Raw genomic sequence first — 23,194 nt, 5'->3', positions numbered from 1 at the left:
CGGTTTACTTGAAAAAACACATATACATAATTTGGAGATTGCTTACACACAATTAGTGCAGCTGTTTTTACATTAAAAATGGTCAAAGAAAATAAAGAGCTATTGGCGAGATTACATCTAGGAACTCTTCCAAGATTTCTCTGGCTGCGAGCTCGTTTGAGTAGGGGAATTCACTGAGTGTGGGTGTTTGTGTGTGTGTGCACACATGTTTGCATGAGAGGGAATGTGGGAGAGTGTGTGGGCGCTTGTACGTGTGTAGTTCAGGAGGTAGAGTCCCACCCTGTAGACTAGTGTGATGACTAAATGTCAATTTGGGGGAGTCTCAGCAGTGCTGGCCTCCTATCGTCATGCTGCTGTCGAGCTTGCACTATGTGTGTGTCTGTGTGTGTACCGTCGCCCACGTCAACCAATGATCGCCATGGAGATGTCCCCTCGCAGAGAGGGGTCGGCAATATGTCTGGGCTCTGACTAATACTTTCTGTTTGTGTTAGGGTGTAGATGTGGAGGGGAGTAAAGAGCAGACGATGTTGGTCATCTTCTCTCCCCTCTGTCTATTTCCACCAACCCAACCCCCTCCATCACTCCTCCCATTTTTTCTGTCCCCTTCCCTTTTATTCCCCCTCTCCTTCCTCTCTTCTCCTCTCTCAAACATGTGTCTGGTCGCACTGTGTGGTCATGTCACTCCCTCAGGTCTCCATGCAGGCAGAAACCTGGCGTGTTGTTGCACCGCCGGCCCTCGCTGTGATATTTGCATTCGGCAGGGGCGATCAGTGGGCCAGCGAGTGCAGGTGTCAAATCTGACAGGGAGTTGTCCTTATCTGGCGCAGGTCGCTCCCTGTGATAGGCTGAAGGTCAGAGCAGATCTGGTATATATTGACGACAATGGCCTCTTTTATTTTCTTTCCTTTCCTGTCCACACAATAGCCAGTGATAAGGAAGCGTGTCTCTGAACAATGCAGTGTGTAAAAACTGTATGTCACTGCTCGAGCAATAAGTCCAACAACACAGAATTAAGTGACAATTTGGATTATTGATTCATTTTTCAAGCCAGTTATCAAGAAAAAAAACAAGCACCTGCTAACTTTAGCTTCTCATGTAAGAGAATTTTCTTTTCACATCACTGTAAATTTAATATGTCTGGTTTTTAGTCTTTAGGGTGGACAAAGAAAGAAAGGAGATCTTTTAAATTTGTAAGCAACATATTCCTTTTGGTTGAAAATTAAGTCCTCAAACATATTTTTGGAATTCCTGCAATCTGTTATTTACTGGCTGACCTACATGTTGACACTGATATGATAAGCTGCTCATCCGACCCGGTCTCACCCCCAACTCATCAAATACTGACGCTTGTTCAGTGACCCTTGGCGTCAGACACCGATGCACTGAGGCAAACGTCAATTAAATTATTCTAAAAACAACATAGTGTGCTAGTATGTGTAGCATGCTATGCTTCGATGTCACGTGACGTTACATTACATTAGGAACAACCATAGTTATTTAAAGCCAAACCATGATGTTGTTTTCAAACCTAACAATGTGCTTTGTTGCCTAAACCAAAGAAAGAAACCTAAAAATAAAGTTTTTATTGATGTTGTGCTTATTTTAAAGAAGACTGTATGTGTTTAATTAACAGAAACTATATATTTCCTGAGCAAAACAAAGACAGTGCATTCAACAGATAAAAATTAACACGTCGCCCCTAGGCGTCCAAAAATGACACAGAAGGGGTACCTATTGTGTTACATTTTGACGTGTAGGGCCACTGACCAAGTGCTGGTTTATGTCAAGTTGAGAGTGAGAATGTGGTGATGGGTCTCACCAGTATATTTTATCTAGCTATGCAGCTAAACCGTAACACCAACACTGTTATAAATCTATATGCCATACAAAATGCATATATAAACTTGTACCAAAACTTGCGTCATGCAGGAGAAATCTCAGAGATCCAGCCTGATATCTTTTGCACAGGATTTTCTCAACCTTCCTACCTCCCCTCATCAGCTTTTCCTCTGCCTCTTCCACCTTTGCTGCAACACCTCTTCCCCACCTTTCCAATACACCAGCTTGCCTGACTCCCCACCCTCAAACCCACCCCACTGCTCCCTTGCTATCGCGCTTCTCTTCCTCTCTGCCAACTTTCCCTTCGTTCTCTCTCTTTCTCTCCCTCCCTGCCTCCCCTAGCACCCTTCTTTGAACCTGGCCTTGTGTCTGTGGACCCAGAGGTCTGTCACTGGGCAGATGGTTTGATCTCTGGCTGGGGAAATGCTTTGAGGAGAGCTGAGAGGGGCCAGGGGCCTGGACTGGGGGCCTCTGCCTGGACCTGCTGTCTACACAAAAGATGGGAGAAACTGCTGCTCCCTTGATGCTTAGGTATTTGAACTGACAGTGCAGTCCAGTGTTAACAGTGCGGTACAGCTCTCCATCTATACAGGCTGCACTGACTGAGAGCATGGCATATGATAGCGAGATCACAGGGTTGTGTTTCTGGTCCAGTATTGTGATATTATGCTCCCTCTCCCTCCCTGTTTCACAATATCAAAGCCAGCTGGGTCCTTTTTCCGTCCACTTCATAAACAAGCATGACTGTCCTGAAGTACACGCACGGCCATTTATCATGCAAGTGAGTCAGGCTGAGGGTTTCGTCATTGATCTGATTTGAAATTTTTCGGGGTGGTGCTCACGATGGGGAGATTTACTTTTTGTGACTGTGTCAAACCACACAGAAGAAGCAGGAATTTTGGATGTAAGAAATGCTGCTTGTTTGATTGTGGAGTAATAACATGGGTGTTGTGTCTGTGTGTGTGTGAAAGAGTGCAGAGCGTGAGTCATATCTGACAGCTGACAAACATAAAAAGAGAGGACTGGACCTCTGGTCAAAGTTGAAACTGGACGTCATCTGGAATGACAGCGAGATGACAGATATCATCACTCACTATTCAGTTGTTTAGATTGTCCAGTTATGAGCTTCAGATTTATGTTCCTGATTCGTGATTCTTATCAATGACGACTGTACTGCGATTTCATTACTAGCAGGCAGCAATACCACAGTTTGCACAGGATTTGATATGACAGACGGCATCATAAAGGGTCATAAAGACTCATGCCAAACTATGACTTTATCTCTCATCAGTAATCTGATTACATTTAAACCAGACTTAATGTTTTCTGTCACTTCTGCCCCATTCCTACAGCTGAGAGCAAATTATATTTCGACTTTTGAATGCCATTTGGAATTAAAGTTAAGTTATCATTCAAAACAAAACATAAACCAACATCAATTACTTAGCGTAAGGGACAATTTTGGCTTCATGTTTATTGTAACATAAAACATGACCTCATCACCTCATGGCAGAGATGACGATAGAACAGAACTGCGAAATACCTGGTGTTTTTCAGCAGGTTTTCTTGGCGATTTTGGGTTTCTTACTATTTGGGATTCCAACATTTTACCAACATTGGAACGCCCCCATGTCATCCAGGCTACAGTGACAGCTAGTTAGCAGACAGTAAATCCCCCGCAGAACCAAAATAACACATTTGAGAGACTTATTTTGATGCCTTTTAAGACTTTCTAGGATCCACGAGAACCCTGCATTGGGTCTTGCAGGCTTATGAACTTATGACACTTCGTTCTTTGGGTCAGAAGGACCTAACAGTGCTTCATCAAGACAACATTTTGTTCCAGTACAAGCAGGTGAAAGCAAAGTGCAACAAGAATGAGAGGCACTGCCAAACATCTGAAACTTATGTCTCGCAGACACAATATGTTCACAGATGAATTTTATTGTTCCCCAGTCTTTGTTAAATGTTTATTTACCTTGCTCACTTCATTTCCAAATGTCATTTTCAAAATTTGGCCCTTTTCAACATTAGTCTAAGTAGTTTACAGTGAGTTACCAAAAACGCCTTTAAGAAGCGCTAAATCTAAACACCGATCAGATGTACGGATTGACAATGAAACTCAAGATCAGTCATGTCACAGGGAGCGTTAATTAAGGGTGCGTGCAAACAACAGACATGGCTGCTTCCATTTGTTTGACTTTAAGAAAAGGAGAAGGAAGAAAGAAAGGAAGAAAAGAGAGGGGTCCCAGGTCTCCACATGAATACATGAAAACACATGCTTCTCTTCTCCTTCTGTAATCCACCAGGGACTCACGCCCCATTTGGTTCCCATTAGCATAGCTCTGGTCGCTCTGCCCCGTGTCAAAGCCCAGACGCACAGCTGCACAAAGGACAGGGACCTCTGGCTCTGTGACTGCCAGCCGCTGGGCTCAAAACCAGAACTGACATGGAGGACGGGCCTGACACTGTGGGGATTTCAGAGGGAAGACACAAATCTTTTCTGTGGACTGCAGTTTCCTCCTGTACAGTGTAACAGTTTTACACTTAAGTCAGTGCACAAGTGATTAATCGTTGTTTATTTTGTACCACTTTGTAATGCAAGAAAGCTCTGTTTCAAGTCAAATCCAATGTATAAAATCAAACAAGCAAAAATTAGCCTTGGCATGAGGTATTTGCTCCCCTGTATTTTGTGGCGTGCTGTGTCTGACTACAAAGACTTTCTTTATTCGCCGTGTTTTATTTGTCACCTGTTTCCAATATGGACATTGTGAAGTCCTGATCTATCTGACGGAGCCAGGGCCTCGTTTTATGACACGCAAAGCTGCTGTGCCTCTTTTCCTCCACACGTTGGCTGCACATTTCTGGCAGGAAATTGACAGCATTTCAGCAGCTAACTCATGGATGAGATAATATCTTGTGGGTGGAAGAGAGGACAAGATGCTCCCAGTGTTTTACAGTGACCCTAAGCAGAGACAAATTTAAATCCGAAGCTGCTGCTGCTGCTGCAAAGACGAGGGCGCACACATATGCGCACGTACACACAGGGTTTTCATTTAAATCTCGGCTTTGCTTAACTCACCAAACAAGAAATGTGGTCTGTGGCTGTGTGTTGAACATGGTAAAGGTTTCAATTAAAGTAGGAGGAACAATACCCGCCCAGCATCCAGCAGCTGTCTGGGTTGGCTTTCCATTGTACGCTGTCAAGGGAGGATACAGAGAGACCGAAAGGGACTAGTGGTGTTTTAGTGGTGTTTTTGGTGGCATACGGTTACATCAATCTGAAAAAATTAAAGGGTATTAAAACAGTTGTACAGGATATTAGTTTAGGATCACCATCAGTTCAGTGGTTTCATTGGACTTATTATGTCCAGCGGCTTCTCTGTGTATGACATCATATATTGGTGTGATGTCTGGATGGAAGGCAGGCACCTAGAAGACTACCAATGCTGCACTTATGACTATGATTTGCGCCGTTTATGGCTGTTCCAATCAATCAGATTGGGAAAAAACAGGGGCCCCCTTAAATCACAAAAATAGTAGGACATAAAGGGGAGAGGTAAAAAAAAAAAAAAAAAAAACCCTTAGTGAGAAACAGCCACAGAGGAGTGAAGTTGGGTCAAATGTTAACATTAAAGTGTTAAAGTTGCCTCGACTTGGATGCGATTACAATGTGCTGTGACAGTTTCTCTGTGCTTTAAGCCACGACCCAGATTATAAAACAGTGGTGCATCCATGTACAGAATTGAAATGTAAAAAAACAGTTAAACTCAAGCACATTTACTCCCTCGGCCAAAAACATGGCGGCAGTTGTTTCTGTAGTGGACACAACAACACAGAAAATATTAACAGTCCACTGGACTCTTGTACACTTTCATCGCCTCGCAGTGTAACATTAGTAACATCAGGAAGTCTGGAGGACGAGGTAATTTGTAATGGCGAGCATGTCCATGAAGGGGAAATTTGTCAAGTTGTGGAAAAAAAATCACGTTTTGTTTTGTTTGGATCACATCCAACATGAGTTTCAGTTTTCATACGATACCTGCTGCTGGCAGGTTCATCCAACCCTGTGATGCAGTCACATTTCTCTATTTCCAATTCATGCAGTCTATGGATTTATCACTTTCTTATCCCTCTATGTGAATTTCACACATTATAAAAGTCACATGATTGCAGACATGCTTTTCACTGTCTTTAATGACCTCTACATGTGCTGCTTGGACTCATTTGCATGTAACAGCATTGATTCTGGGCCATGTCTTTCCCAGTCTGTTTAAAATGCTCTTTGGACCCGTCTACAAGAGTCCAGGCTGAAGCCATCTTGTTCTGCAGCCCCTCTTTCCTGGAGTTCTTCAGTCCATCTGTCCCGCTAACAGTCTTTTAATTGAGAGTCCTCCCCAGTCTGATGCTGGCCATTGCTGACTGTCAGTGTTTATACAATTGGGCTGGGACAGGGACTGAGAGCCAAGCAAAACATCCATGAAACATCAAGCCTCCAGCTAAACAAAACCCAGCAGTGAGATGCACACACACACTTGAGCCAGATAAGGGCCGAAAATGATGCTTTCTGAACGCAGCTAGGTTAAGTTGTTGACCATAGCGGTAACACGGCAGCTGTGTGAGAGTGTTGACTGTTGTCTGAGTCTAATTGCTACAGCATTGTGGGATTTTCTTCACTCACTAACAGCTTTCACTTTTCTTGCTGCTCATTTTTCTAGTGATTTACAAAGTCTCACACACACACTCGCTCACACATACACACACACACCCCTCTGTCCTTTTCCTCACCGTCGTCCTCTTTAGTTGTGTGAGCCAAAGAGGAAACCCTGGCGAGACGCTAGCACAGTGACTAATGCTGTGTATCTGGCCGGGGCCTCAGATAACACAGCCTTCTCCCCCGCCTGCTGTGACAAATATGTGCGAGTGTAGCGGTGGGATCCGGGCCCAAACTTGTCCCTGACCCAGCCCAGGCCAGACACAGGTTAAACCACGGCCAAATGCAGCCCAGATCCATGCTGGCCACAGCAGCAGAGTTTTGAGTACGTGAGAATCATAAGAAGTCTTTATGCTTCTGTCTTTATTGTTTCCTCTGACACACGCAGACAAACTCACATCCTTGATGATGTTGTTTTTGATGGCCATCGCTGAGACATCCATCTGCTGCCTCTGTTAAAAAATTCTGTAATCAGTGTGTAATCTTTCATCTTATTGCGTGTGATCAATTCTGATGCCGTCATATCACAAACATCGCCTGCGTTACTCTTCTCTTACATGTTCCTAACTGAATGTGGAACAATGTGCAAATGAATCCCAAGAAATAACAGGCACAGTACGTCCTCTCCCTTCCCTTTTTCTCCCGTCAGTGCCTCCTCAGTTGAGGGGGGGGGGTTGCTGCTTTAATGCTTCTTAATGCTGCTGTCTGCTTAATGGGCCAGATATGAGAGGTGCTGCTAGCCAGCGTAATAAGTCAGTGATTAGAGGGCGCCTTGTCACAGCAGCAGCCCCGCAGACAGTGGCACGCTCTAATTGCCGTATTAGACGCCCCTTAACTATCTTGTCAGCTGTCAGACCCCAGCTCGTAAACAGCGGAGGTGCATTTGATATTTCCAATTGTTTATTTCCGTCTGCTGCTGTTAGCGCTGCTGCACGGAGAGGTAATTAGAAAAGGGCTGTGTTGTGTGACATCACTGTGCTAAATTTGGGTAATCTTTACGTAAGCAGAGTTATATAAAAGACTCTTATGTGGAAAAACATCTGACATGGAGCCGTACGCAAAATTGAAGGTGGGGTGACACACAAAGAAACAGAGAAAAGTGGCGAGTATGAAAACGTGATCAGGGCAGCAACTAAAGATTCTTTTGATTATCAATTCATCTGCTAACTATTTGTGCAGTTTATACAACTGTTTCTGGTCTATAAAGTGTCAGTAAATAGTGACAAAGTCTGGCACAATTTCCCAGAACTAAAAGTGAAGTCTTCATATTCCAAAATATTGCACAAATTTTTGCTTTGAAAATGACTTAAGTTTCCATCAATCATCTTATGAATAAATGGACTAATTCCAGCCAGCTCTAAACATCATTTAAGGTTTGATTTTCTTTCGAGAACAGTGCAACAGCAGTTTTCTGACAATTTAAACACAGTAAACAATAGATATAAAGAATATATTATTGAGGCATCTTTAATTATAAATTAAGACCTTGTGACAAGATTGTAGGCTGTGCTGAGGGTCTCTGAGTTCATGACACCATATAGGAAACTGCATGTAAATGATGAGAACAGCATTATAAAACAGTTTTCTGAGTTTATCCAGTATCTAAAAGGTCACAGGTTTGACCCCAGCCACTCAATGACTGTTCATTGACAGCTATGCCAGAGTCCTTGAGGGGAGCAGTGAACTCGCTTATTGCACACTGCTGTGGATAAGAACGTCAGCTCAATACATAATGTATGTACACTCCAACTGACATGTAATCCTCACACACGGTGAGGATTGCCATGCCCGCACCTGGAGGGTTTAAAAAATGGTGTAAAGTCAAATAATCTGTCTCCTGTCTCATTCGGTGTCAAACAGTGAGGTGACATGGTAAGAAGTGGTGTAATTTTGCGTTTAATCTCGGATTAGCCCATGTTCGCTTTGACACCTCCGGTTACTAATCTGGTTTACGACACCTTAGGGCACGCAGGAGGGGGTTGTGATAGATTTTATGGTCCTTTAGTAGATTATGAGGGAGCTGAGTTTTATATCCTGAATTACAGGATACTGGCCTAATCCACAGACTAGGTATTTGCTGCTGTTAAACACCAGAATGTGCACCCAGTACTGGTGCACATATTCTGTCATCACGCCTGCATTGACCTGTGACGGAAAGGCTGATCTGTGCCGCCGATCCTTTTTTTATCTGGAAGTGCTGATCGACTGTTCCTGACATTGTGAAATACAGGCTGTTGCCGCAGACATGGACTCCAACCTACGACCCCTTTGTGTGCACGTCCGTGTCACATTATTGTCACAACGCTACCTTATAAGAATAACAGTGAGACAATGTGAGATAGCATGTTTAGTGCAGCTTGTAAATTCATTAAGTTCCATGCTCTGATAGGTAGGGCTTTGGTGTGAGGGGTGTCTTTGTCACCATCTCGTACATGTCAGAGACAGACATGTATCTCTACTGATACTGCCTTAACATTTTGCTTCAGCACTGGATTATAAGGGTTTCCCTGTAAAAATAAATATGCAGCTACACAGCAGTCACCTTACACTACACCCGATTTCCTGCTTCAAGCATTCCTGAATTATTTTGCTCTGTAATTTTAGTGATTACAGTTTTTTTTTCTCTTTACAGTCTGAAGAATTAACACCCTCAGTTATCGGCACTGACTCGACACCACGTGTGCCAAATGTAAAATACATTATCCTTATCATGGGAAATTGCTGTTTATTATACCAAGCTATTAACTTTTTTATTCTATCTTCAGCAGCTAAGATGCTGACGTTACATGTTAACGTTGAGGAAATACAATATTTGATTTAAAAAAGAGATAAGTGTGTTTTAAGAGTGAAACAGTTTCAGCAGTGTCCTTTTTTTGCCTCCTACAGCTGCAGACTCCCTTTAGGTTTGCAGAAGTGTTACTATCTTTATTCATCAATTCATCTTGATAATGTAAAAAATGTCCATAAACAAAGGGCTGCCAATGCTTATTAAGATTCATGTTTCTGATTTAATTTTCTCTTTTCACTTCCCCTTTCACTCCTTTCATTCTGTCCTCTTGTTTCTCCATGTCAGTGTGAAATTTACGGCTTGCAGCTGCTGCACTCATTTGGATGATAGAGCTGTATTCATTTGCGAGGATTTCTGTGTATATCATACGTTTTCTCCCTGCCGCACAGTCTCTTTATTGTTTGAAGAATGTGAAACATCTAACGGATCAAATGACCTCCAGCAAAATGTACCTAGATTTTTTTGTGGGTGGGTGGGGGGGTGTGGGGGGGGTTAGAGTTTTTAACAGCCCTTTATGGAGGCTTAGGCAGACGATGCATTGTGCTGTACCGAGTTGCCCTCGTCAAGTCTGGACACTTAACCTCTCACTACTAAAAGCTTTCCGGGGTCAGACTAAGTGCAGCTCCAGTGTTGAGTAATGGAGCCTCAGTCAAAACAAGTTACATTTCTGCATTTTCAGGAAGGGAAGTCCTTTGTCGGTTCTCATGAACTCTGGGAAATTACAGTATGCAGAAACAGATTCATACATTGGAATGAGATAGTAGTTGGGAAATTTGCTGATGTGTTTCATAATAAAACTGCCACATTTTGAAGTAAGAGTTTGGACAAAGTAATGACTTGTCTTATTTGTATTTATGATCGCTCGCTGCTCTTTCTCAGTCCTTGCTTTATCATCTCTCCTTTGTACTCGAGCTGTCATTGACGTGGGATTTGCTTCTGTCCTTTGTCTCTGCAGGCCATTCGCTGCACACTGGTGAACTGCACATGTGAGTGTTTCCAGCCAGGGAAGATTCACCTACGAACATGTGACCAGTGCAAACATGGCTGGGTAGCTCACGGTGAGTACATTCACTATTAGGGTGGTGGTTGTTTCTGAATATAGCATGAATAAATATAAACTTAGATCCTTAAAAAACAACCTTGTCTTGCTGTGAAGAGAAGAGAGCTACTTATCTGTACTTTCTGTTGTGTACAGAAAATTAACCCAAATGCCATCTCACAATTCTTTTATGTTTTGTATTATTTTTTTAATTTGCAGTGGAGAGTAGCTTCTCTTTGCAAATGCACTAAAATCCAAAGGTTTTTCTTGTTTCCATACTTGAAGTAACTTTGCTATTTTTGTTTGCTTCTGTATTTTTTTTTCTGTTGCTTTTTAAGTCTTGTTTTTGCACCTTTAGATCAAAAAAACACAAGACAGATAGAGAAGCGAGAGACCACACCTCATGAGTTTTTCACGCGGGTATAAGAAAAAAAAAAGGGAGAGGAGGCAAGAAAGTACAAAGAGAAGGAGGAGGGGAAAAAAAGAAAAAAGAAAACACCTGTTTGGCTTGCGTCCGCACAAGAGCGAGCCATGGGCCCTTCAGCGGATCGCACAGGACCCCATTGACTATTTTTTAATCTCTCCCTCTGAACTGTCAGGCGCCCATCTCTCCTCTCCCCCACTTTTCATTTCATGTCGGCATTGGCAGGGACTCTGACAAGTAGTTCTTCATTTTTTATTATGTTCGTGTCTGGCTGCGCTGTGTTGTCAGGCAAAGCCCTCGTCAGCAGGAAAAAGCCGTCCCAGGATCAGAGAGAGACCCAACCAGGTGTCACCCAGACAGGCGGGGGGGAGGAGTTGGGGAGGGAGGAAAAGAGAGAGGTATGAGGTAAGGGGGGAGAGAGAGAGAGAGGGATCGAGACAGAGAGGAAGAAAGAGAGAGTCGACCAGGTGTCGCCCAGACAACCAGAGAGGAGAAAGAGGTGACTGAGGTTGCAGTAGGGGGGGGGCGATAACAAAACCTAACTTGCGCCACTCCGCAAAGTACAGGCTACTCTGTTCTACTGTGGAGGTTTGTTGTGTCTGTATGCAGTCTGACAGACACTGAAGATACGACTCAGTGCTGAGACAAATGCTTTCATCTTCTCTGAATTATTTTTTCGGTTAAAGCAGTGAACATGTGTTACCATATTCTTCTTAAAACATGCTTCTGAACATCATAATACAGTTACGGACAGTGCTATTTCTTGTCGATAGATAAAAATACAACAGCATCATTATTAATCAGACAGTATCAGATCTCTGTCAAGGGAAGCTAACATGCTTCTAAGTAGGATTTGTGTATTAATAAAGCAGTGATTTAAAGAGCTGTTGTTATACGAACATTATTATAAAAGCATGGTAACTAATTTAATATGTTATTTGCTACAGCAGACTGATACACATATAAATACAGAAAAATAACACCTTTTCTTTTCTTTCTTTTTTTATTTTTGGTTTCTGGTTTGACTGTTTCCCTCCTCCCCCACTTTTAAAAGCACACCTACATCCTTGACTTCATAATAAATAAACAATGGGTCCTCAACAGGGGGTCCGTGACCCCTTAAGGGCCTTTAAAATTACTGCAGAGGGACTGCCAAATTATTGTTTGATAGATATATTTTTTTGTTTTGTTTGGGGGAAAAAATTAAAATATGTCTGAAAATAAACATGAGTCAAAAGATAAATTGGCCTATTCCCATTTGATTTACAGTACACAACTGTGATGATGTGCTAACTGTTGCCCTTAAATCCTCCAGCAATCATGTGAGCTAGCTAGCCTACGCTAAATCACCGTGCCTTCCAAAGACATGTTCAACATTAACACATGATGTATATTATTATTTAATAGCTTAGCATTGTTAGCACCATAAAAGGTATGTTCAGTCACAGCACTTGAGGCCGCCCCACATGCTGTTGTAGGCCCAGGAATATGCAACTCATTCTACACACAACCCTCCTTCTCTTTTTTTAGCTTAAGGGTCCTTGGCTGAAAAACTTTGAAGACCCCTGACATAAACCATTTGAGCACATGCCTGATTATGAGATAAAATAAGTCCTACAACAAGAATCGCAGGTCCATCCACAAACAGAAAGAATTAAGATTTGAGACAAAACAGGATGGGTGTGCTGCAGGTTGGGGTCGAGATGGAGACAGAAGAGGCACATAAAAAGGGAGATGTAACTGCAGCGTAACGTGAAAGTGCAAGAGATTAGATTAAACAGAAAGAATGGCCGATAATTACATTAATGTCATTGCTTTTATCTGATTGATATGTTCTTATCAGCTAGTGCTGACCGAGCAGTAGCCTCCGAAGGAAGATTTGAGATGAGAGGGGAAACTTGATAGTCATTAACCGGGCTTGTCTGTGTGTGCACTTTCTCTTCTTTCTCCCCCCTTGTCACCTGCTGATTCACTCAGCTCTGGACAAGCTCAGCACCCAGCACCTGTACCATCCGACCCAGGTGGAGATCGTTCAGTCCAATGTGGTGTTCGACATCAGCAGCCTGATGCTGTACGGCACCCAGGCCGTGCCAGTCAGGCTCAAGATCCTCCTCGACCGCCTCTTCTCCGTGCTGAAGCAGGAGGAGGTGCTGCACATCCTGCACGGCCTGGGCTGGACCCTCCGAGACTACGTCAGGGGCTACATACTGCAGGTCAGTGACCAGCGCGCATGCTACAGCTCCGAACACATGTAAAGCATCATATGGGTTTAGTGTAAATGTCAAGACCAAATATTAGCGCCGCATACGCTCTGCTTACAAATGCATCCCTGCACGTGCTTTTATATTTCCCTGCAATTTCCAGTGATTCTTGAGAGTGGGGATAATGTCCACAGTGGTCACAACCATCACACTCTCACCATTTCTTCAACATTGCAGTTATTTTGAGAGGTATTGATCACAAGCACAATAGTGACAATCTAGGCCACTTCAGTCCCATTGCCCATCCATTTTCTTCAGCTTTTCCCTGCTGTTACTTCTACTTCAGACTGCCCCCTTTTCCTGCCCTGTCAACACTATGCCCCTCTGCTGGAAAAAGGAAAGGGATTAAAAAAAAAAAAAAAAAAAAAAAGTGGAGAAAAATGTCACGCCAGCAAACTATAAAACCACTGTAGTGCGTTTCCTCTCTCCATCCATTCTTCCCTCCACTGCTCCCTCCCATATAATTGCAGTCAGACACATTTCTCAATCAAAGGTACGGAGGTTTTGGTGTTGAAACCCAAACCAAAGTGTTCCTGAATGAATTAGTTAAGAGCAAGTGAACATGTGTATGTGGTTAGTGTGTGTGTGTGTGTGTGTGCTATGTTGTGTGCACATGTGCTTATCTGTATGCGTATTTGGTTTAGTGTTCCAAGAGTGTAAGTGGAACAGCATGGTGAGGAGAGGGTGGTTTGTATGTGGAAACAGCTTCTGTGAGCAAAGCGCTCGCAGACCCATTCCCTTTCTCTTAACACACACACACACACACACACACACACACACACACACACACACACACACACACACACACACACACACACACACACACACACACACACATGTAGAAAATAAACAATAACAACCCAACAGTGTTTTGGAACTACAGTAATAAAGGAAAAACTGTGCCGTTTGACATTACAATTTAGAAGTTTTCCGAAAGTTAATGAGTTAAAATATGTTAAAAATATGAATATCTGAAAATGTAGGAAATTAAAGAAATATAATCTCTCCAGTTTTAAATTATATTATAAATTCAGTAATTTAACATAGGTTGCTCTATTCTTACTTTAACATATTTGCTTCATTTTTTCTAACTGAAACTTTTTTATAATCAATAAATCTGTTTTGCATCTTTTTGTTTAACTGACTAATGGTTCAGACTATTAAATAAATAAATAAATTGTGGAAAATGGCCTTTTAAAGTTCTGAGCACCCAAGGCGACATCTTTAAATGTTTTGAGTCCAAAAAAATTCAATTTGAAATAATTATAAGCAACAGATTTGCAGAAGATATTTGGCATTTTTGGCTGATTACACAGCTAAAATAATTAATCACCTATCAAAAATGTTGCTTATTAATTACATTTTTTGAACGACTTCATAACAGACAGTTTCAGCTCTAAAAATAGAAAAGAAAAAAAAAATTCAATATTTTCCCTGAGAAAGCTAAACGCTCCAAATCTACAGTGTGAGAAAGCCTCGTATTGAGTAACCGTTGGAGCACTGTGGTTCTCATAGTCGTAGTCTCTGTGTTTATATCAGCTGGCTCTAATAGTCAGCTGGTGGGAGCACCGTTGCTCAACTGCTCAGCCTCATGTCACGCTACTGGCTAAATCCTCTAGATCTCCTCAGAAGGGCTTCAAAGGGGCCGCGGCCGGCGAGAAGCAGCCAGTCACTTAAGGACAGTAAGTAGTCATTGTACGGCCCTATTAGCCTGTAAGTAGCTATGAAATTCAATCATCTTCCTTGAGCCTCCGGGCAACGCTTTGTGTCAGGGGTTTGTTCCCCACCACCGCGCCGCACTAAATGAGAGATAAAATGGAGAGAACAGTATTGCAGATGATAGATAATAAGTTGTCTTTTTGATATTGATGTCAGGGGACATCATTTGATGATAAATTACATCACCGTGATCCTTGCAGTCAAACGCTCGCTCGCACTGATTTAGGATTTGAATTAAAGTGTTTAGGGCACCGAAGTGATCATGCTGATTTCTATTTTAATGAGACATGCTATAAATCACTATAATTACCCAGCGAACACATCCCCTTTTTCTAAATTATGTTCTAATGAAGCCTCTCTTCACTTTTGTTTTCTTCCCTATTGTCGTCTGCCTTTTACTTTTTCTCTGCTGCTATGTCACCATGTGTCACAATGAATTTAAAAATGTGTGTTTGGTGCATTGTGTTTGCTGGGTGTCAGTGATGCGCCAGAGAACTCAGGACACTGAGCTGACAGAGTATACCTGTGGCTCCTCTGATGCCTGACCACCTGAATGTATGCAGCGCAGCGGGAAGGAAAACACACACTTATATTTGACCAATCATATAGAAAGAAAAAAACGGGTTGGCATCATTTTGCCTTCAGACCAACACATTCCCTGTTCACAGTTTTAAAGGAGGCTAAAAAGCTAGCAGGCCTACAGAGCTAGAAACAAGATAAAACGGTCTGAAAACTTCATATAAACATTACAGTGACCAAAATTATCACTGTTATCACTAGTATTAGGGTACCACAAATAGAAACAGCAGCACTATGAACTTTTCGGCAGCATAAACATTAAAAATAATAACACTGTCTTTAATATCTGTCTTTAATATGCTTGCTTGAGTGTCTGTGTCCCTGAACATGAGGACAAGGGACCAGTAGCACCACTGGGTTTGTCTGCTGCACGCCCACTCTGTAAACAAGGGAGTAGCAAAACAAACCCATGTTGCATGCTGCGCCTGCATCTGGGAGACTGTTGCTGACTCTGGTTGATGCTGGACAGTATTTACCAGTGTTTTTTTTAAAGTGTGTTAATCAAAAACAGTTTTAATAATATTTCAAATTTGGAACAGTGATACATACTGACAGGGTTTTTACTGGGGTTTATTGTGAAACTGGTAACTGTTTCATCAGTTTTCATTGGACAGAGTCATGAATTACACCTCTTTTATGACACTTTTCTGTTGTTTGTGTTATAATTAATGAAGTGTTTGTGACAGCCACTGACCTGCCTCCCAGCTGAGGCAACAATCAGTGTATATCCTCAAGTATAAATCACACAAACCAACTCTGTCTTTAGTCGTGTTAACTGTGATTTCGGTGCGTCTCTCTGTGGATGCCTCTTGCTGTGCTTACTCCACCTGGATAGTGCTGAGCAGGTTAAGATCATCCAGATCCACCTGGTTCGATGAGGACATTTAGGATATGCTGCTCTTTTTCGGCACACAAAGCAGGCGTGATCCAACACTTTAAACTTTGTTCATCGGTGTTGTCTCATCACCACCCTGCTCACGCTCACGTTGACATTCCCACATTAGCACCAATGTATTCAGGCTAACTATCATTACTGTCACCACTGTAATCCAGTTCAGATTATCCTGCAACTTTTCACATTAAAGTAATGCTACAAATATGTCACCATATAGTTTTAGTTGTAATTTACAGAGAATTAACTTATGTCAACACCCAGATAAACTTTGCCCTCTTCTGTCCTCTCTGCCATTCCCCTCATAAAAAAAATCAAATACATCGTAGAGGTGTGACTAAATATGCGTACACTGTGCAATTTATCTTTGTAATAGGCTCCTTAAAGTGAAGAAATTAATCGATATTATTAAAAGCGCAATGGCTTATCAAGTGGTTGGAATTTTGATTTGTAAAGGAGGGGAATTATATATGACATCAATAACCATTAAAATGAATGATTGTCTTTCTCTCCCTCTCCCGTTTCATCCTTCTATAAACCTGACCTTCAGTCCACAAACCGCTCTCTTATAGCATTAACACACTTACACGCCAGCAAGTCCACACAGACAGTAGCTACAGTGGGTTATTTCCATATACAAATGCAGGTTTGTGTTTACCCAACCACGCATCTGCACACTAATAATAGAACGAGTCTAGAAGTTCCCAATAAACACATTCCTGCTGCCAGAGGAGAATAACCGCCTGTCGTCACATCTTCAGGAGTTTAAAACTTATTTAATGACCTTTGCAGTGTCCCTGAGAAATGTTACATAAATAGATTATCCTGAAAACTCACACAGCAAACTTTACTTTGTAAAAAATATATGGTTTGGTTGGTATGATAAGTTTTGTTAGCAAAGTGGGATCTGCGGCTCATTTTGCTTCAGTTGATCACAGCTCTCCATTACTTGTTCAGTTTAAGCAATTTGTTATACGTGTAAAAACTTTTTTATCAATATCTGGTACAATTTTCTGCATACACATACTCTACATTGAAATACACGCATTAATTAAATTACATTAAATAGTAACTGAAAACAAAAAGGAACAGAATTGGCTGACCTCGAAATTAAATCTTTTTAAGTACAAAGTAAAACAGCCTTGCGTTAAGGCTTAATGAATGTGTGTGTATGTGATCATGAGACTGATGTGATGAGCGAGTGTGTGTTGGTGAATATGTCTATCTATCTATCCATCTATCTTAAGACAGTTCAGGGGTCCTGCAACTTAACATAACTTAGATTGAAGACTGTTTAAGCCCTTAAACAGCCCTTAAATGCTCATCTGACTGAAATTTAAGACCAATTTTACAATTAAAAAAAAAAAGTAATTCCTTAGGGTTTGCAACTATTTTGCCCAAATGTTTATTAAATTATAAAACACAACTTTTTGCCTTGTGTTGAGACAAGGGTAGAACAGAACTAGGAAGTACCTGCTGTTTGTGAGCATGTTCTCCTTTGTGTTTCCCCCTCTGCATGTGGGATTTCACTGCCTTGATTCCCATCAGGCCAAATTTGAAAAACTTTTTGCATAAAGTAGATGGAGCCGCTTATGCATTGCCTTCCTCTGGTTTCAGGTGTGCTGCAAGCCGGCTGCAAAAAATACAATAAAATAAAATAAAATAAAAGCACAAGTGTTGATAGCTCCACTATCCTGATCCACATGATATGAATGCAAGAGGCGTTCATTTATAAAAAAAAAAAAAAAAAGATGTTAGCAATTATTTTAAGATTTTACAATGCAACATCAGAAATAACAATTGTTAAATAATACCTGACATGTCTTTTCAAAGATTAATTTAAGAAATTCTAATATCCGTGCTACAGTTTTAGAAAGGGTTGTGCGAGTCAAAGAGTTCAAAGAAATTTATCAACTCTTCTGAAAACCCGCAAATGGTCAGAACTTAAGATTTCCACCTGACAGTGATGACAGAGTAATGTATGTATCTCTGTTTTATTCTCTCCTTTACACTGCTTTATTTCTCTGCTATTTCACCCCTATCCCCTTGACTTCAAGTTCAATCTGCGGCATTATGTGAACAACATAGACACATTTATTCGTTGCCAGAATTCCTTGCCCTTCACTTTGGCAGGACTTTTACCTTCTCCACTCCTCAGCCCTTCATCCTTTGCTCCCTCGCTCCCTCCCTCTACTCATCCCTCTCTCCTCTCCCATGGTTGTTTCCAGACAGACCCACAGCCAATGTGCACCAGATGCCCTCCCGCCTCCACCCCATCCCGCAGCCTGTCACTGCTCACTCCTCTGTTCGATACAGACAGATGGAATTGCTATCAGTACTGGCTCCTGTCTCTCTGTCTCAGCCTCTGTCTCCCACACTCCACACTGTCTATTTTGTCTTCCTCTTTCTTATCCCTTACCAAGTGAAAAATAAGTAGAGAGGGAGAGAATGAGTGGAAAGAGAAAGAGAGAAAGAGAGAGAGACATCGCCTTTGCAGCCAACATATGGACCGAAGCCCAGGGTTTTCCTGAGCGACATTCTCAGTAATGTTCTGTCCTTGTAGAACATTGGGCTGCCTCCACTTTTATGAGATGTGGTTTTCCTGACTCCACACGGCTTCCAGGAGACCCAGATGGAACCGCTAACAACCCCCACCACCGCCACGCAACCACACACACACATACTGTACACACACAAACAGACTTAACCCTAATTGCACACACACTCGGAGGAAGGCTTATTTAAACTATCAGGCACACACACATCAACGAAATCACACTGGTCTAACACAGGCTTTGTTTCAGTGGCAGATGCCCGGGCACACGAGTGTGTTTAAAGTTATTAATGCAGTAAAACGATATCCTTACATTTCTGGTTATGTATCTCCTTGTATGGCAAATATATTGTTTCTCTAATGAGCAGGAACACAGGAGGTAGCTCTGGAGGTCTGCAGGGGGGCTGTGCTCTTATTTAAAAAAAACCTTGTGACTGTAATGTTGTACATGTGTACTTATACATGTGGAATATGAGATGTAATTACATGGATTAGGGTGCAACAGCGTTTGTGTAAGACAGGAAACCATTTCCAGTTGCAGGTGGGTCCTGAGGCCTTTGTCAAGGTACCACTCGGCTTCTCTATCGTGGTTAAGAAAGGTATTTATTGAGTTAGAGTCACATTTCAACATTTCTGTCTCTCTCTTTTTTTCTCCCCTCACTGCACTCCCCCTCTCCGTTTTCTGTCTCTCACTCTGTCAACTGTGAAGGGCACCATATCTCTTGATCCTCGCCTGAGAAACTTCCATTTTAGGTAGTCAGGCTCCGTGCAACAACATTTTTTGGACACAATCCCCTTCTCCAATCTCCTCCATACGGCACACTTGTAACCCCTATTTTCCTCCTGTCCTCCTCTCCTCCTCTCCACCCTCCATCACCTCCCAGTGCCTCCCCTTCTCTCAGAACCTGTTTTCTGTTATCACTACTTAATGCCTCACCCTGGGAGATGGACGGGGGAGAGAGCATTCTCCTAAGGTGGAAATTCTTACGTTCATATGGTTATGATTTGGTGGGGAGGTCAGGCTCGATTTTTGCTGGAAGGCTTACGGTTGGCTCTGTGCTGGCCGTGCTGGGCTCCAAGCACTTCAAAGAGGGCCGGTGTACTGAATCAAGGTGATTCTTACCCAACTCCCCCCACCCGCACACACACACACACACACAGACGTGCACACACACACACTTGTCCTGCCTGGTGCTCTTAAGGGTGTCTTCTCCCTTCTTATTCTCGATCGCTCACTTCTAAGTAAGCCAGAGATAAAAGAATGTGATTTGAGATTAGGGGATCAGTCAGAGAGAGGTAGAGGAGCATTATCAGCAAGGCATTTAAACCATTTGATAACATGACCAATTTTATATAAAAAAACCCCCACAGCATTATCATCAAGAAATATCAAATCCAGCATGCATCATATCACAACAAACAATCTAAAACAAATCATGTAATGTTTTCAGAAAGCATTGGCGTCTTCACTGTCACTTTTTCTCACAGCTTGCAAAGCTTACAGCCAGCTCCTTACACAAAGTCCTGCCCAGGCCAAATCCTCAGTCCCTCGCTTTTGAATCCTGAACCCGAGCCTCAAATGAATTCAAGCTGGAGAAGCAAGGTTATGAGCAGGTTACGTTGTATGCAGGAATTTGGGGAATAATTCCCCTTATATTGGATTTGGAAGGAGGTCCGAATTTCACCATAGATTGTACAAGGCCTCACAAGCTGATGCAATTTTAAAATTGAGGGAAAATGTGTGATAAATATTGGTATGAAACCAGTTTGTCTGCTCAGTTTGATATACTTATAACACCTTTGCACATGCTAAGGAGTGGAGGTTGAAAAGAAAATTACTCCCAAAGAGGAGCAAATGAAATCCTTTTTTTCAGGGGTCATCTTTTTGTTCCTGTGAATCCCCATGTGTTGAACTGTATTTTGAGGGGCACTGCATTTAATAAGCAGAAGTGCATTTGTTTTTCTGTGTTATTCGGTTTCTTTGGTTACAAAAAGGCCTGAGGTGAAGTTTGGGTCCTTTTTAGCTTTAAAGGTGTTTAGGTAATACCAGGACTACAGGGACAAGACAGAGGTGTGTGCTGTAACTGCTAGTGCATGATCAAATCCTTGTGTGTGTGTGTCATGCCTTCACACAGTTTAATCATACTGTCCTTTGTCTTTATATTTAATGTCCTGTCCATGTGTGGTCATTTTCATCCTGTCACCACTCAGCTTCCACTGTCATCTCTTAGTCACTTCTGTCTTCAGCAGAGAATTAAAAAATATTTTCTCAGTGTGTGTACTCTGGTCTTGGCTGTTATGAACTATGGTACAGTGCTGTGGTTTGCTATTTCCCTTTACTTAGCTGTTTCAAAGTGACATCATTGCTACAGCTGCATTTAACACTGTTGTTCTCTTCTTAAATCAAACACTTTCTGTGGTTCGACTCTTTACCGTCTGCCTCATAAATGTAAAAAAAAAAAAAGCTTAATTTGGCTTTTTACTAACTGCACACACACACACACACACACACACACACACACACACACACACACACACACATAGTTAGTGTACAGTGGAAGACTGTAGTATTATCTTTCCCTGCTAGCATTAACACTGCAGTCTTTTATTAAGGGAGCTGTTTGCTGATTAAAACCATAATTTTCAAACTCGAATATTATTACATGCAGAGCAGACCTGCAGCAACAGTTCATACACTACAGTCTAGGATCATGGATGGTGCATCACCGAACATGATAAAGAGCCAATACACACGTCAGTTTCTTCTCGAGAGATACTTAAGTAATTACACCACATTTTGAAATCCCTTTAATGCATCCATTACATGCTTGGTGGCCACATGTATATTTCAAAAATGTTATTTAAACTTGACCCCATATCTGGTCAAATTAGAAGGTCAAATAAAGATCATGAATATTCCATGCCGAAACATATGGGAGTGAGTGTGTGTGTGTGTGTGTGTGTGTGTAGGGGGTGCGTTAATAAAATCTGATTGGGGAGTTAACGTGCTGTGCAGGGCAAACATGGGAAGTGAAAATGATATGTTTAACATACATGGTCAGGTCTAGGGGCTCCCGTGGGATCCCAGTAGGGGTTTGATCAAACTAGACTCTGCTAGGCTACACACACACACACACATATACACACACACAGACAGAGTATATGAGCGCCACCTTCTTACCCATTTCCCTCTCAAATCCCCATGATAAGGCTGACTTCAAAGTCTCGTAGCCAATCCTACAGCTTTATCTGAGATGCTGGTTTGATTCACCGGTTGCATCTCTTCCCATGACCCCCACCACACCCCAACACACACTATTCACTTTCAATCTATATCCGAGAAAAGCAGCTATCTCTGTCCACCTCCTGGCGAAGAGAAGGGGCCACCAGTGCTTTTCTTCTCCCCTCTTAAGTTCCACTGGCATGTCATAATTAGAATAAAAAGGAATATTCTGCCTGTATTAATGGGGTGCTCTCTTTCTCCTCATCCCCTCTGAACACCCTGTTCCTCCCTCCTCCTCGCCTGCTCCATGTGATATGCACTACACTGATCAGTGTAATGGGATCTCTGGTTCTCTCACTGCACATTTGCCTTTCTCTTTTTACCCAGTGTCCATGCCCCTGGGAGAATTCCCTCAACAGGTCCTCGCTGCCGCCCCGGTGCAGCTGAAGCTCCCCATGGGAGACTCTCATAGTCAGCCACGTACCCTAATTGAAACTGGAAATGTGCCAGCCTGCTTATCAGGAATTTTTATTTACCTCTGCCAGGCTCTGCCCTCTTTACTTTTCAAAGAGGGCCATGTTATAATTACCTCCTCAAACAGAATCCCTCTCTTTCTATCGGCATCCCTCGCTCCATATATCCTTTTTCATAAGTTATAATATCCTGTCTCGCCTGCGCTGGAAGGCGGAAATGGCTTCTGAATTCTGAAGTGGCTTTTCAGGGGGCTACGGGGGTTTGTTGCTGCAGAGGGAAATTGAATTTTACTTCAAGGTCAGCGACACTAATGATAGTGTGGGAAGGTGTTGATCTCGTGCAGCACTGGTTTGTCTAGCAGAACTCCACCATATCGATCTGCACAAGAGATCCTGGTCCTGCATTGATTGTCGCACGGCATTGTTTGGCAGTGTGGTGGAAATCACTTGTGTAGTATAAGTGGTGATTTGGGACTGTAGTCATTCTCAGGGGTCCCTGCTTAGATAGAAAAATAAATGAGTGTTTCAAACAGAAAAGAGAATCTCAAAAATCTGGTGCAAATAATGAATAATACCAGTAGATACACAGCAGATATGTCCTGAGCTGCTCACCCACACTATGACTGATCCTTAATATAGCAGCTGAAAGTATATGTACACTCTAAATACCACTTGAGAAGCCAAAATTG

At 42.2% G+C, this 23,194-nt stretch overlaps 1 protein-coding gene across 6 annotated transcripts in view; it reads left to right on the top strand.

Moving 5' to 3' along the window:
• The window catches only part of bnc2 (basonuclin 2), a 190,177-nt gene that overhangs the window by 129,926 nt on the left and 37,057 nt on the right, over window positions 1-23,194 (top strand). For all 6 annotated transcript variants that reach the window (XM_049569609.1, XM_049569608.1, XM_049569611.1 and 3 more), the window contains 2 exons: window positions 10,297-10,399; window positions 12,782-13,017. In XM_049569609.1, coding sequence (XP_049425566.1) covers window positions 10,297-10,399; window positions 12,782-13,017 — 339 coding nt within the window. The remainder of the gene's footprint in view (window positions 1-10,296; window positions 10,400-12,781; window positions 13,018-23,194) is intronic.

Source organism: Epinephelus fuscoguttatus, linkage group LG3 (genome assembly GCF_011397635.1).
Source record: "Epinephelus fuscoguttatus linkage group LG3, E.fuscoguttatus.final_Chr_v1".
In the NCBI taxonomy this organism is placed as follows: domain Eukaryota; kingdom Metazoa; phylum Chordata; class Actinopteri; order Perciformes; family Serranidae; genus Epinephelus; species Epinephelus fuscoguttatus.
Note: the sequence above shows the minus strand (reverse complement) of the source record. Positions and strands in the feature narration are given on the sequence as shown.